Source organism: Equus asinus, chromosome 9, assembly GCF_041296235.1.
Source record: "Equus asinus isolate D_3611 breed Donkey chromosome 9, EquAss-T2T_v2, whole genome shotgun sequence".
Lineage (NCBI taxonomy): Eukaryota > Metazoa > Chordata > Mammalia > Perissodactyla > Equidae > Equus > Equus asinus.
Genome location: NC_091798.1, coordinates 88,979,763 through 88,996,179, shown reverse-complemented (window position 1 = coordinate 88,996,179; position 16,417 = coordinate 88,979,763). Strand labels below are relative to the sequence as shown.

At 38.0% G+C, this 16,417-nt stretch overlaps 1 protein-coding gene across 5 annotated transcripts in view; it reads left to right on the top strand.

Annotated features, from left to right (window-relative positions):
• The first annotated feature begins 6,866 nt into the window (after positions 1-6,866).
• Positions 6,867-16,417, top strand: part of TENT2 (terminal nucleotidyltransferase 2) — a 61,580-nt gene continuing 52,029 nt past the window's right edge. For 2 of the 5 annotated variants that reach the window (XM_014857009.3, XM_070517879.1), the window contains exons 1-5: positions 6,867-7,006; positions 7,237-7,300; positions 12,887-13,060; positions 13,270-13,359; positions 16,021-16,258. In XM_014857009.3, the coding sequence (XP_014712495.1) occupies positions 12,924-13,060; positions 13,270-13,359; positions 16,021-16,258 (465 nt within the window). In that variant the 5' untranslated portion in view covers positions 6,867-7,006; positions 7,237-7,300; positions 12,887-12,923. Of the gene's footprint in view, positions 7,007-7,148; positions 7,301-8,358; positions 8,424-9,127; positions 9,173-10,135; positions 10,269-12,886; positions 13,061-13,269; positions 13,360-16,020; positions 16,259-16,417 lie in introns of those variants that run through there. The other 3 variants (XM_014857008.3, XM_014857006.3, XM_070517880.1) reach the window with 2 other exon arrangements.

Sequence of the window (16,417 nt, the reverse complement as noted above, 5' to 3'; positions counted from 1 at the left end):
ATTATTTTTACCCACTCTCTCTATTCTATTCCACAAATTACCACATCCAAACCAAACTACTGCAGTCTCACACTGCAGTATAAATTGCAGATTTTAGCTTCCTATTATTTTCTCTGGAGCATGTTTATTTCATTTTATTTGTCTTAGGGAGAGGTTGCATCTTTATTTTTAATATATATCAAAGCTTAATCAAAAGTGGTGAAGCTTTAAAGATGGATTTTTGAATATCCTCAAGTACATTTATGCACAAGGAAAGCAGAGATCCCAGCATCTTTTTGTAAAATTCTTCCATTTCTTCAGTGGGTAGATTCTGAAGAGTCTCTCTTCTGGGCCAAGACTGCCGTGTAGGCTGGTGAATGTCAGCTTCTCTCTAAATAACCTGTTTCCCTGCCACCATCTACTTTCCAGAAAGCAAAATTTTCATCAGATACAGCAGAGAGTGTTAGGGACATGAGAATGGGGATGTAAGTTAATAAAGCAAGGATGAAGGAACCTAGAAGTTGTAGATGACTCCACATCACAGAAGAGCTCAAGATGCCAATCACATGCCAGATATAAAATTAACAATCACAGAAACCACATCATCAAAAGCCCCCACGTCCATTACTGCTGCCCTTCTTCCATGACTCTGCCCTAAAGCTGGGCGTTGAGTGTGGGAGGGGCCTACACTGCTAGGGGAGGAGGCAGAGAGTGCTGGAGTCAGGCTGTCCAGATTTAGTTTGTCTTTGTCGTTATTTGTGGGACATTGAGCAAGTTGCTTGACCTCACTGAGACTCAGTTTTCTCACCTGTTCAGTGAGGATAATGAAAGTAGCACTCTATAGTTAACCTCCCAATAAATCTCTCTATTCTTAATTCTTGCTAGGACTTCTGAAATACCCTGCTCCAGCCATTTTCAAACTGTGATCAATAGACACTTTCAGGAGTCATGAGGTCAAAAGTTTTCCCATAATAACACTAAAAAATGTGTTTACCTTTTTCATTGTTCTAACATTTGCTTTTATGGTTCAAAAGCAAATCACTGCACACCACTTCATACCTACTAAGGTGGCTACAATCAAAGACAGTAACAAGCACTGGCCAGTATGTGGAGAGACTGGAACCCTTATACACTGCTGATGGGAATGTAAATGGTGCAACCAATTTGGAAAAGAGTTGGCGGTTCCTTAAGAAATTAAACACAGAATTACTATTTGACCTAGCAACTTCCTCCTACGTACATACCCAAGATAATTGAAGACATATACTTAAATAGAAACTTATACATGAATGTTCATAGCAGCATTATTCATAATAGCTAAAAAAGTGGAAAAAGCCCATATGTCCTTAACCTTATGAATGGATAAACAAAATGTGGTCTATCCATACAACGGAATATTGGGCCGGATAATACTTTTGTAGGAGTTGTCCTGTGCATTGCTAGGATGTTTGGCAGCATCCCTGGCTTCTACTCCTTAGATACAGGTAGCAACCTCCTCCTCTCTCAAGTTGTGACAACCCAGAATGTCTCCAGATGTTGCTAAATGTCCTCTGGAGGTCAAATTGCCTCCCGTTGAATACCACTGGCACAAATCAACAGTCCTTGCATTCTTCACTGCCATTCTCTTGCAGTTAAAAAAAAAATTACAATTTTACTTCAGAATGTTTTTAATGAAGCAGTAAAAATTATTGATTCAATTAATTATTCACTCTTGAATTCACATCTTTTAAAATATTCTGTATGAGAAAATACAAGTAAGGCACTTTTGCTGCATACCAAGGAACTATAATTGTCTCCAGGAAAAGCGCTTGTGGGATTGTTTGCGTTGCAAGCTGAACTAGCCGATTTTATCATAGAACATGATTTTTATTAAAACATCTATTGACAGAAAAACTGGTTATTTAGACTTGGGTATCTGGCAAATATTTTCTCAAAAGTAAATGAAGTGAAACTATCAGTTCAGGGAAAACAACTGATAGTGTTTGTCATTAACGTAATTCAGTTTTCAAGAAAAAAGTAAGAATTTTTTAAAAAGTTACATCATCATAATGACCTTGACAGCTTCCAAATACTTAAAGATTCTTCTGATGAGATTGGAAGTGATATTAACAAATGTGATTTTTTGACAGTGTGGGATGACATAGATCAACACTTGGAAGATCTGTGTAACTCAGTGAACCAATATTTCCAGGTGACCACTGTAGGATGTTAAAATCATATATAGTTTAAAAGATTCATTCAAAGTACAACAAAGACCAATAGATTTTTCTCTTCTTTTTTAAATTTAACAGCTTTTTCCAGGTATAATTGACACATAAGCTGCACACGTTTTTACACATGAGAACACACATGAAACTATTACAACAATCAAGATAATGGACATGAATGTCACTCCCAGAAGTTTCCTTATACTCCTCTGCAACCTCTCCCTTCTGCCCCTCTCACCCTCCACCTCCACTCTCCCATTTTCTGGGCTACCAATGACTTCCTTTTTCTCACTAAAGATTAGATTGCATTTTCTGGAATTTTATATAAATGGGATCATATAGTATGTACTATACTTTGGTCTGATTTCTTTCACTGATCATAATTATGTTGAGAGTCATGCATGTCGCATGTATATCAACAGTTAATTTCTTTTTATTCTGAGTAGTATTCCATTGTATGGACATATCGTGAATCGTTTATCCATTTACCTGTTGATGGACGTTCATGTTGTTTCCAGTTTTTGCCTATTACAAACGCAGTTGCTACCAACATTTGTGTACAAGTCTTTGTGTGAACACATGCTTTCATTTCGTTTGGATAAATACCTAGGAGTAGAAAGCCTGGGTCACAGGTCAATATGTGTTGAACTTTTTAAGAAACTGCCAAAGCATTTTCCAAAGAGGATGTACTATTTTACATTCCCAATAGTGGTGTATGAGCGTTCTAGTCACGCCACATTCTCACCAACACTTGGTATGGATAGTCTTTTTATTTCACCATTAAATAGGTAGGTAGTGGTATTTCATTGTGGTTTTAATTTGTATTTCCCTAATAACTCACAATGTTGGGTATCTTTCTGCGTGCTTATTTGCCATTTGTATGGCTTCTTTGGTGAAGTGCCTATTTAAACTTTATGCCCATTTGTTTATTGGGTTACTTATTTTCTTACTATTGAGATATGAGAGTTTTTTAAAATATACATTCTGGACACAAGTTCTTTATCAGATAGGTGATTTGCAAATATCTTTTTCAGTTTTGGGCTAGTCTTTTCATTTCTTAACAGTGTCTATTGAAAAGAAGTACTTAATTTTGAAGAAGTTCTATTTATCATTTTTTTCTTTCAAGGATAGTGCTTTAGGTATCATATCCAAGAAATCTTGCCTAGCCTAGGGTCACAAATATTTTTTCCTGCTTTCTTCCAGAAGTTTTGTTTTATATTTAGATCTATGATCCATTTTGTGTTTTTACATATAGTATGAGATTTTATTGATTTATTTTTGCCTAAGAATACCCAAATGTTCCAGCAGTATTAGCTGAAAAGTCTTTCTTTTCTCCACTGAATTGCCTTTGTCCTTTGCTGAAGATCAACTGACCATAGAGACATAGGGGATTTTTTCTGAACTCTTTTCAGTTTCACCTATCTGTTTCTTTCTCTTTATCCCAATTCTATACTATCTGGGTTAATGTAGCTTTATAATGAATATTAATATCAGGTAGTGTAGTATATGTTCTCCAACTTTTTTCTTCTGTTTCAAAGTTTTTTTGGTTATTCTAGAAGCTTTGCATATCTATATAAATTTTACAATCATTTGTCAATTACTAAAGAAAGCCTGCTGGGATTTTGATTGGGACTGTGTTGAATCTATAGATCAATTTGGGGGAGAATTGACATTTTTACAGTATTGAGTCTTCTGATCCTTGAACACGGTATATCTTTCTGTATCTTCTTAAATTTCTTTCAGCATATGTTTTCAGTGTACAACTTGTATGGCTTTTATAAAACTTATCTCTAATTATTTCATGTTTTTGATGTTATCTTAAATGGTATTTTTAAATCCAATTTCAGATTGTTCATTGTTTGTATAATACAAATACAATTGACTTTTGTATATTGATTTTTATATCCTGTAGTCTTACTGATCTCATTATTTCCAGTAGCTTTCTGTAGATTCTGTAGGATTTTCACCATAGATCATGTCATCTGCAAATAAAGCCAGTTTTACTTCTTCCTTTCCAATTTGGATGCATTTTTATTTCTTTTTCTTGTCCTACTGCACCGGCTAGACCCCCCAGTACAATGTTGAAGAATTTATGAGTGCAGAAATCCTTGCCTTGTTCCTGATCTTAGAGTGAAATCATTCTGTTCTTTACCATTAAGTATGTTGCTTTTTATAGATACTTTCTATTAAGCTGAGTAATTTTCCTTGTATTCCTAGGGATGGATATTGGATTTTGTCCAAAGCTTTTGCTGCATCTATTGAAACAATCATACAGGTTTTTTTCCTTAGTCTTAGTTAATATGGTAAATTACATTGTTTGATTTTCCAATGTTAATTCAACCTAGCATTCCTGGGACAAGCCCCCATTTGGTCACAATGTATTATCTATTTTACATATTGTGGAAGAAAAATAGAATTTTGTTAAGAATTTTTACATCTATGTTTTTAAGTATATTGGTCTGTAGTTTTCTTTTCTTGTAACATCTTGGGTTTGGATATTAGAGTAATGCTGGCCTTACAGAATGAGCTAGGAAATATTTCCTCTTCAATTTTCTGGAGGACTTTTGTAGAATTGGAATTACTTTTTCCTTAAAAATTCACCAGATTAACACTATATAAAAGAAAGCTGGAGTGTGGCTGTACTACCATCAGACAAAGTACACTTTAGAGCAAAGAATATTACCAGGAAAAAAGAGAGTCATTTATAAAGCGAATCACTTCATAAAGATAAAATAATTTTCACAATCAATTTCATTAAGGATAAATTCATCTAAATAACAGAACAATTCTAAATGTTTACGCAACTAATAGCAGAGCTTCCAAATACATGAAGCAAACAGTAATAGAACAGCAAGGAGAACTAGAAAAATCCATAATTACAGTCAGAGATTTCAACACTCCTCTGTTAATAATTAATAGAATGAGTAGACAGGAAATCAGTATGTTCTAAATCCTCCAGGATTTACAAGATTCGAACCATAATATCAATCAACTTGATGTGACTGACACTTGTGGAACATTTCACCCAACAACTGCAGAATACACATTTATTTTAAATGCACACTGAACACTTGCCAAGACAGATCATACTCTGGGCCACAGAACAAGTCTCAAATTTAAAATGATTCAAATTATACAAAGTATGCTATCTGATCATAATGGAATTAAATTAGAAATCAATAATAGAAAGATCTCTGGAAAATCCCTCAATATTTGGAGACTACATGGCATATTTACAAATAACCCATGGATCAAAGAGAAAAATCTTTAGGGAAATTAGAAAGTATTTTGAAATGAAGGAAAATGAAACACAGTAAATCAAAATGTGTGAGATGCAGCCAAAGCAGTACTTTGAGAGACACATCCCACCAAATGCCTATATTACAAAAGAAGAACGATCTTAAATGAATGACCTCGGTTTCCAAGAAAACCAGAAAATCATTTTTAAAAAACTTAAAAAATTAAAACAAAAGCAGAAAAAAGGCAATAAATCTAAGAGCAGAAATCAATGAATTAGAAAACAAAAGCAGGAGTAAATCTATGACAGCAAAGCTGGCTTTGAGATTTGAGATCAGTAAAGTTGATAAGCCTCTCCCCAGATTGATCAGGAAAAAAGATGAGATAAATTACCAATTTCAAGAATGAGAGGGTGAGATTCTATAGATACTAAAAGGACAATAAAGGAGTATTGTTAACAGATTTACATCAATAAAGTCAACAACTTAGATCTTTCCACGACTAATAAAGTTCGCTCAAGGGGCCGATAGAGCGGCTTAGGGGTTAAGGTTCCTGAGCTCTGCCTCCGTGGACCAGGGTCGGCTGATTGGGATGGGGGCGGGGGGCGGACCTACACGCCGCTCACCAAGCCACGCTGTCGGGACATGCCACATACAAAATAGAGGAAGACTGGCACAGATGTCAGCTCCGGGTCAATCTTCCTCACCAAAAAATCCCCAACAAACAAAAAAAAGTTCGCTCAAGAAGAAACACTAAACATTTGTTGAATTAGGGAATGTTAGCTATTATTATGGGCAGGGTGCTGAGTCTGGGCCTTAGAAATAAAACAGGCATTTTTATCCTCGGGCAGCTCTCAAGTCACTGGAGAAGAAAAACATCAAGGAAAGCTTAATACTGATCGGCGCAGAAGAGTGAGGAAAAACTGGGTCTGGAACAGCTTCTCTGAGCAGTCACCTGGCGGAGACACAAGGGACGAGTAAAACATGTGGATGAGAACAAGAGCTGCAGCGCATGAGCTTGGGCCGGGGCCCAGAGCAGCCCTCCGCGGCCGGCCTTCTGCCGACTGCCCAAGTCCCCTCGTCTCGGGCAGTCCCAGACCTTCCCCGCGGCTCGCGCTCACCGCGGCTGACCGCACACCTCCACCCAGCCGCGAGCGCAGCAGTCGTGCGCCTGCGCATTGGAGCACAGAGCTCGTAGGCGAGGGCGAGGCGGCTGCCGGAAGTGTGACCTCTTGCTCCCTGCTCGCTGTTCCCATCCGGGGTCACGTCGGTCTTCCGGGTGTTTCTGACAGGGCTTTGGACGCCGCTCTTTCGGCGACTTTTTGGTCTTCCGCTTCTTGCCACTGCCCCCAACCTCCCACCTCCGTGCTGCCCCTGTCTGTTGTCGTGTCGCTCCGCCCAGGCCGCCGAGCCCGGAGTTCAGATCGCGGGCCGGAGCCGGAGCCGGAGCCGGAGCCGGGCCTAGCCATTCCGCGGGCCACCACCTCCTCTGGCTCGGGCGAAAGCCGCGACCGTCGCCGGCCCGGCCTGGGAGCTCCCGGGCGGCAGTGCCGGCGGCCCCGCTTAGCCCTGCCCGAGGACACCGTGAGTTAGGGGGCTTCGGAGAGGGACGCCGCCCTGGGGGCCCAGGCCGGGGGCGGGGCCCGGGGAACTTTCTCTGACACTCTGCTGTTTTGCTTTGCGTGGGAGGCTCGGGCCGTTTCTCCGCGATCCCGGGCTGCGGGGCGGACCCGGCTGCTGCACTTTCTGAAGAATCTCAGGACCGCTTACTCTTTCCACGCCTTTCTCCTCCTCGCGCCCCGTCCTCCGTCTAGGACCGAGAAGGAAGATAGGCTCGGGACCCCTGCATGGTGTTTCAAAGGGTGGTGAAGAACTAAGGTAAATATCTGGATTAATAATTTAACGTTTCAGGCTCTTAGTTAAACGGGCATGGCATTGCCTCGCTCTCCGTTTCACAGGGAAGTGCGCGGGGTGGGACTCCGGCGGCTCGTCCCACACCCTCCGATCCCGGTCGGCCTTCGTGGGTAGGCTCTGCGCCTCTTTCTGGGCCAGAACACGGGGGGCTCGTGTGTCTCACGACTTGTGGACGGTCCAGGTGCCCTGTCTTGTTCTCTCTCGCTCGCTCTTTGTTTAAAATAGCGGTTCTTTGGGTTGCGTGTACCAACAGGGCGAACAAAACGAGACAAAGAGAAACTGTACAACTCAAGCTCAGTTGGCAACTTGTTTTCAGATGCGTGGTGTATGATTTTGTGAGGAAAGGGATCATAGCTGAACACTGTGTGTTTGTGTTACGGTAACATACTGTTTCTGTAAATACCGTCAGAGTGTGTGGTTTATAACCATAAGGCTTTTAACATGTACTGATTATAAGCAGCCAAGAGGTTCTTGATGCGTGCTGATAGCCAATAACAGTAACGTTACTTTGTCGGGTGATACCCCGATTATGCCTGATCTGGAAATGTTGTGTAACAGGCTCCATGTGAAACAGTCCGTTTATCGGTCATTTTGGAAATGTTCGTTTCGAGCCATGTGACTCGATTGTTTAACACTTGGATGGAGTCTAGTTCTTAGTAAAAAGGAATGTGCTTTTCAAAATCTGCCGGTGGTTTTGGCGGTGAGTGAGCAGGGTTTAGGAACTGGACTTTGTGCGTTGCAGAGAAGAGAAGTGAGTTTAGGAGATCAAAGGCGTTTGGACAAAGTGGCCGGATATCTTGATTTGGCCACTGCACTTCTGGCGTTTATGCTGGCTAGATTCTGCTTTCCAGGGAATCCTGATGAAGGAATGATGTAACTTTGAGTGTTCTCTCATTCACTGGAGGAGAGATTGGTTTAGGACGGAAATTTCACGCTGTAGGTTACAGGACCCAATACCGTATCACTAGGAATTACTTTATAAACCGCTTGTTACAGCCTTGTCTCGTGTTCGTTGTTTACAGATAAACCTGAATTTCCCGTTGGGTCAACCTTCGTCAAGAGCATCCCTTAAGAGTCTCTCCTTAAGGCAAGAACTAGTGCACCAGTTTTAAAACAGTTCAACATTTACCTAGATTATTCTATTTTATAGTTAGGTACAGATGGAGACACTGGTAACTTTCAAGCTAAGAAAAATAGGGTAGCACCAATACCTCGATTTTATTTATTTATCATAAAATTTCATATACCTGTTACCACAGTTAATGTGGAGTAATGTTCTATTTAGATCGTTCTCTACTTAGTGAAGAAAGCTTTCATTCAGAATATAAAGAAAAAGGTTTAAAATTTTTTGGAGGGCCCATTAATTTTAGTATGGTAATAGTTTTGCTGGATTTTATACTCTAAACTCTATATTGTTTTAAAAATGTGGGGCCAGCCCCGTGGCCGAGTGGTTAAGTTCAAGCGCTCTGCTTCTGTGGCCCAGAGTTTGACGGGTTCGGATCCTGGGCGTGGACATGACACCGCTTGTCAGGCTGTGCTGAGGTGATGTCCCACATGCCACAGCTAGAAGGACCCACAACTAAAAATACACAGCTATGTACCGGAGGGCTTTGGGGAGAAAAAGGAAAAAATATCTTTAAAATTAAAAATGTTCCCTTATATTGTTTATGGTAGATTATTATTTTGGTGTCATTTTTATCTTCATCAAAATCAATGTTGAAATGTGTTAGAAAAAATATTAGAAAGCAGAATTGAAATTCATGGGCTTTTGGTTTGCTTCTTTTCCTCTAGATGGTCCTGCAGGATACCTCTGCTGAGGAGCATTGAATGCCGCTGGTTAAATTCCCTAGGAATGAGCCTCTCCACTTCCAGGGCTAGCATGGTTAAGAGCCAGACTCGAGGGCCAGGATTCATGTTGAGGAGAACCTAATGGATATTGTGTTTTGGAGGGACTCAAAGATTCGATGCTCATCTGGAAATTTAGGATAGGCTGACCTAGATGTCTGCCCTAGAGTAAACTTTAGGCTACAGAATCATTCTAAGCGTTTAAGCCCTGGATAATTTGGTCATTAGCTTTGTAGAGTACTTCTGGGCCACAAGATATCTTTTAACTTATTCTTATTTTGGATCTGACTGTGTGGTGAGAGAGAAATAAAGTGAGGTATGGGTTATGGTGTCATTTTGGGTCTTCGAGTCTGGATGCTTGTGTTTAGGACTTTATTTGGTTCCAGAAGAAAAATACAAGCATGGTATTTATAAACAAAGTGTCTAGAATTTTAACTAGGAACTGATTTAAATAAATCTTAGAATATTTTAAGTATAGTTTTTCTGAACACAAATTCCTTCCCTTGTTTGATTAGATCTGTAGTATCTGTATTCGAACAAAATGAAATATCAAGCAAAATTTGTTATAATGAATTGTATTTAATGTCATTTTCTCACGAATCCTATGAAATAGGAGTTGTATTTTGTGGGGATTTGGGTCAATGAAGCAGAGTAAGGAAGACCAAGAAAGAGTGTGAACCCGGGCAAAGGGTAGAACAAGGCATTAGTTGCCAGTCTTGAAACTGGCATTCTGTGATTATTGAGTGTATTTTTAATAAAGGATTCTCTGGAATCCTGCTTTGTGCAAGATGTTTTCCATTTCCTCTGGGCAGTGCAAATCAGGGAGTACAGTTTAGCAGATATGATAGGATTGATTTTTAAAAAAATGTCCTACAATAAGAGAGAAAGCCTGCTGAAGAAAGTTGACAAACTCCTGTTTTCTGGAGGTAACACCTTGTCTCTGGTCCAAATTAGAGAGTCGGGCGCTTGGGATGAGATCTGATGGTGGCCTGGGACTCTTGTCCACAGTCTGTTATGAACCTTGGACTGGTGAATCTTGGCTATCTGTGCCCAGACTAGGGGATTTTAATCTTAAAGAACTGAAAAAGTAAGGAACAAAGTTTGTATGAGTGATTTGTTTCTTTCCAGATCTTCCTCTTTTTCTCTCCTGTTGTCTCCTGCTCCAGTTTTTCCAGCCATCTGGTCTCAGTCCCTAGGCAGCTACCATTTCTTTTAACTGCTTATGTGTTGTTTTCCTCTGTTGTTCTAAAAACAAAACAAAACAAAACTTTTATAGCTCATTTTTTGGATTGCCATCTACTGAAGATGTGGATTTAGCACCCTTATGTACCCTCTCTCATCATAAATTGTGATGTATATAAACGTGTGAATATTTATAACATATAGTAATATATTTACTCTTTAAGTAAATATGTGGTAAATGATATATAATAAATATATTACAATTTCTGTTTAAATCTGTATTTTCAATGTTTTTGTTATTGTGAGGACCAAGTAGATAAGTGAATATTATTTTCTTTTTTATATGAACTTTTGAGTGTTTTTTTTCTGTACTTTAGTAATTTCTTTTGTTTTTAACTTTCTGCTTTTCTGTTCCTATAATTATTTCTGCTCTGTTAGCAGAATTCCTCTCTATGATCAAATATTTTAGGTAATCTACCAGTTAATTTTTTTCCTCCTTGGATATCTTCATGAAGCTTTCTATCCTCTTGCTCTAATTTAAGCTGTTAGCTTTCCTTCACTGCTATCCTGGGGAATTTATTTTGTTTCTGTCCTGTGTTGAGTCTCCCTTTTCCTAGATCCCAGGTTTTCCTTTTCTTTTTTGATAGCTTACGTGACTAAAAATGTTTTTATTCTCCCTTGCAGTGATAGTATAGCTGGGTATAGAATTATAACCTGAGAACATTTCCTTCAGAGACTTCAAGGCAGTGTCTTCATTATCTTGTGATTTCCACTGTTGCTATAGAGAAGTTCAAAGCCATTTGTTTATAACATTTTCCTCCTCTGTAATATTTTACAAGCTTCTTTTTCCTCATGTTCTGAAATTTCACCATAATGTGCCTTGATATTTTTTTTTGTTTTTTAACTGTGCTTTGTACTCGTTGGGTTCTTTACATCTAAGGATTGGTGTTCTTCAGTCCTGAAATTGTCTTGTTTTATTTAGTAATTATCTTCTCTGTATTTTCTCTGTTCTTCCTGAAATTTCTGTTATGTTGGGTGTTGGACCACATAACTTGATTCTGGTATATTCCCTCTCCTATTGTCCCGCCTGCCTTCTGCTCTCACCAATTTTAACTTTTTGTTCTAAAAGATTTCCTCAGTGTTACCTTTTAACTTATACTTTCAATTTTTTAATTTCCAAGAGCCATTTTGCTTTCCACCGCCCCCCCCAACTTTTTCTTCCCCAAATCCCCCAGTATGTAGTTGTATATTTTAGTTGTGGGTCGCTCTCATTGTGGCAATGTGGGACGCTGCCTCAATGTGGCCTGATGAGCAGTGACATGTCTGCGCCCAGGATCTGAACCAGCAAAACCCTGGGCTGCTGAAGCAGAGTGTGTGAACTCAACCACTGGGCCATGGGGCCAGCCTCCTTTTCTGCTTTTTAAACAGCAACTTCTTGTTTTATGTATGCAGTGTCTTTTCATTAATTATGGAGATTTTCTTTTGAGTTTTTATTTGTCCTTGGCATTGTTTTTGTTTACTTCTAGATTTTTTTCCTTCTGGTGATCCATGGATGTCCATTTTAAGTGAGAGGTACTAGGAATCTAGTTGGAAACTCTGTGTGCCTTGGTGGGCAATTCAGTACTAGGCCCCACTGTAGGTTACTAGCAGGCTTAACTTTTCCTTGGTGGAAAACTGTTACCATGTTATAGGTTCTCTGGTTACTGTGTTATATGGTTTCTTTCTCAGTTGTTCCATAGATCAGTTTTCTAATTGCCTGCTTTGGGAAGGTGGGCTGGGAATCCTATTTTCACTTTGTAGACTTTGTTTAATACTTGTTTTCAGTTTGTTACCTTATCCTACTTTTTGTAAGTTTTCAGCCTTTTGGGAATTATTCATTGCAAAGAATAAATAGCTAGTCTCCTGCCTGGTTCTGATTGCTTTGTATATAGGTTTTCCCCATTCCTGTGGAACAAGCCCTCTTTTATTGGAAGTCCTTTATATAAGTTATTTAGACTTTGAGGGGAATCTCAGAATTTTATGAATAGTTATTAGGCAATGCAAATTCCTTCCCTTATTTGATCAGATCTCTAAGATCTAAGTCCTAGGAATCAGATTGTCATATGATGGCTTATACTTTTGAATAAATTAGATTGGAAATAAATGTAAGAATCTGTAGGATTTCATGATATGTCTGTCTTGGGTGGTTGCTTTTTTATTATCAGAGTATGTGGTAATAACTTGATTTCTAAAGGATTTAGAGATTATAGGGTAAACTTATTAGGAAAAGTTTATCAGAAAATTAGAAACTTGTATATATCTTACTTTCATTTGAATAATAATATGGTTAATCTAGATTTAAAATTCATTATTAGCAAGTTTTTTTGTTACCAATAATGTGACTTAAGGGATCTATTTAAACTTTTAAAAATAACTGCAGATGAAGTTTATAACTTGGTAACATTGTTTTAAATAGTAGATACTAGTTACCAAGGAGATCAGTATCTTTAAGCTATAATAATTTGTCTTTTAAAACTATTCTAGGTAGAAGAATACATGTTCACTTTTAGTGAACAAGAGCATGTTCCCAAACTCAATTTTGGGTCGCCCGCCTTTCACGCCAAACCATCAACAACAACAAAACTTCTTCGCCCTGTCACCAACTCTTTATTCACACCAGCAGCTTATAGATGCCCAGTTCAACTTTCAGAACGCAGAGTAAGTATGGTGATATTTTGGCCCATATCTTTTGTAAGTTTAATTTTCTACTTGACACAAACCCTTTTTATATGAAATATTCGAAGTTAGGGAAAATGTCATCATGTCTTGTTTTCTTTTGATCAGTAAAATATTTAGTTTTTCTGCAACTGGTTTTTTGTTTTTAAGTGAAAAAAGTATTAATACTGTTCTTTTTTTGTTTTTGGTAGCTTGTCTAGAGCTGTGACATTACAGCAGCTGACGTATGGAAATGTCAGTCCAATACAGACCTCAACTTCCCCATTATTTCGAGGAAGGAAGTAAGTACTTCTTACTTATTTTAAAAGAAAAATTTGCATATCTGAGAACTGTTTCACAGCTTATCTTGTATTAAAATTATGTGGACACTGTGCCCTAAATTTTGTTTTCTGGGACTGGTGTGCTCAGTCCTGTCACAGAATTTTAAAACATCTATGTAGTTAAAAGATTTTAAGGGATAGTTTTGTTGATTTATTCCTGCCATTATAAGTTTTAGATGGGATGAAGCTCTTTTTCTTCAGATAACTACGTTTTTGTTTGTTTGTTTTCGGTTTAAACATATGAATTTTGAGGGGATGCAATTCAGCCCCTAACACCTTTCTAGTACAGTTACTATTTATCTAAATCTTATACAGGTAAGCTTCCATGGTAAATGTTATTATAGTGGAAATTTCTACATGACATAAAGCTTTCTAGAGAGAATTCAGGAGCTAATTAATTTTAACCAATTTGATTAAAAGAAATCGATGTATCAAAAAGTAATTATAATAGAACTTTAGAGGTGTTTATTAAAATAAGATTTGGCGATATTTACAAGATATTGCTATTTAAAGCCTATATGAACATTCCATAACTTTTATGTCCAATTAAAAATAACACTAGCTAAGAATTGTCGATCACTCACTATGTAGTAGGCATTGTTCTGTAGACTTTACAAATAATGATTTGATTAAGTTTCACAACACTTTATGAGGTAGGTACTATGAGGATAAAGCTAAAGGATACAAGGGTAAGTAGCCAGCCAGTCAGGTAGAAGTGGCATAGCTGGGATTTGAACCCAGGTGATCTGTCTCTGTATCCCAAGCTTAGAAGCACTGTGAGTTGTTTTTCAAAGTTGCCATTGTGGAAAGCCATATAATGATGCTAAAAGTATTGACTTTATTCAGATTTTTTTTTTTTGGAAGTTGCCTTGATAGCTCATTTGTGAATCACGAGTGAAAATAAATTCCATTAGTTCATAGTTATGCATATTTTTAAAACAAAAATTGGCATTCTCAATAGAAGATATTCAGCATATAAAGCTCAAAATTACTTTTATGTTTAAAAAACATTAAATGGGGCCATCCTGGTGGTGCAGCAGTTGAGTTTGCACGTTCCACTTTGGTGGCCCGGGGTTCATTAGTTCAGATCCCAGGTGAGGACTTATACACTGCTTGTCAAGCCATGCTGTGGCAGGCGTCCCACATATAAAATAGAGGAAGATGGGCATGGATGTTAGCTCAGGGCCAGTCTTCCTCAGCAAAAAGAGGAGGATTGGCGGCAGATGTTAGTTCAGGACTAATCTTCCTCAAAAAAAATTAAATATGCTCTTATGTTTTTAGCAGTATACACTTTTACCTGTGAGTAGGAGTTCCAGTTATTTTGTGCATCTGTCAAGGAGAGAGGAATTGGCATAATCCCAAAAGTGTATTGTAATAAAAACCTTCAGGTGGCTATGACCCATAGAATTTTAAAGCTTAAAAGGAATTAGACCATTTCTGATTGCGTAAAGAATTACATACATGAACAACTTTTTTATATTAATGAAATAAATTTTTTCCAATAAATAATTACTTTTAATTATTTTCCCTTTGCATTTTTATTTTGAAAATTTTTAAGCCTTCAGAAAAATTTAAATAGTACAATGAACACTTATCTGCCACTTACTAGATTCTTCAAAGTTTTGCTTCATTTGTTTTTTTTCTGCCTCTTTCTCTCCCTACCCCTATGTTTTTTTTCTGAACCATATGAAAGAAAGTTGTTGACATCATTTCACTTCACCCCAAAGCACATCAGTACATTCCTCCTAAGAATAAGGGTATTCTCCTGTATAGCCAAATTACATTGGGTGGACTCAAAGAGCCCAAGAAATTTAACATTAATACAATACTATTATCTGAAATGCAGTTTATTTTCAAATTTTCTTAGTTGTCCAATGTCTTTATAGCTTTTTCAAAAAGTAAAATATCTCTTTTTATTTTCTTAAAAAGTGGCACCTGAGCTAACATATCTTGCCAATCTTCTTTTTTTCTTCTTCTTCTTTTTCCCCGGAAGCCCCCCAGTGCGTAGTTGTATATTCTAGTTGTAGGTCCTTTTGGCTCTGCTATGTGGGATGCCGCCTCAGCATGGCCTGATGAGCAGTGCCATGTCTGTGCCCAGGATCCAAATGGGGGAAAACGTGGGCCGCTGAAGTGGAGAGTGCGAACTTAACCACTCGGCCATGGGGCCGGCCCCATAAATATATCTTAATTTGGTTTTTCCTACTGATGAGCCAGAACATGGGTGGACTCAAAGAGCCTTTTTTAATTTATAGCACCCAGTTCACTTAATCTTATCCTCCTTGTGTTAGAGTTTGGATCCTTTACTGTTAGTGGTTCTATAAGTAGGAAGTTTTCACTGCTGAGATGAAACATTGGGGTGGTTCAAATGCAGGAGACTAACTCTGATGTGTAATGTAGTTTGGGGTTTTTTATGTGCATTATTAATTCTCATTTTTCCTAACGCGTTTTTCTAAGGCATCTCTTGTGCTGAAAATAAATATTTTAAGATTCATATAGAGCTAGTAACGTGGCCTTGCTGGAAGAGTCAATATTGTCATCTGTTATGTATATATTTTTAATGGTTTTCTATTTGTTATCAGAAAGTTATGTCTTTAATCACTAAGGTATATTGCTTGTTTTCAGGAGATTAAGCGATGAGAAAAACCTTCCTCTTGATGGTAAACGGCAGCGTTTTCATTCACCCCACCAAGAGCCAACTATAGTTAACCACATAGTGCCTTTATCAGGTGAAAGAAGATACTCAATGCCACCATTGTTTCATACACACTATGTGCCAGATATAGTCAGATGTGTTCCACCCTTTCGAGAAATACCATTTTTAGAACCTAGAGAAATCACACTGCCTGAGGCCAAAGATAAGGTAATAATAATGTAGATTTTAGTTTTACCTTTTGGGAAGTTAATATAAATAATGTATTAAAAACATCAGAAATATCTAATGTCTTGGATTAAGTAGAACATGTCTTTTTTGCACTGTTTAAAGTAGTATTCAACACAATTTTTTGTCTAAATTTGATTT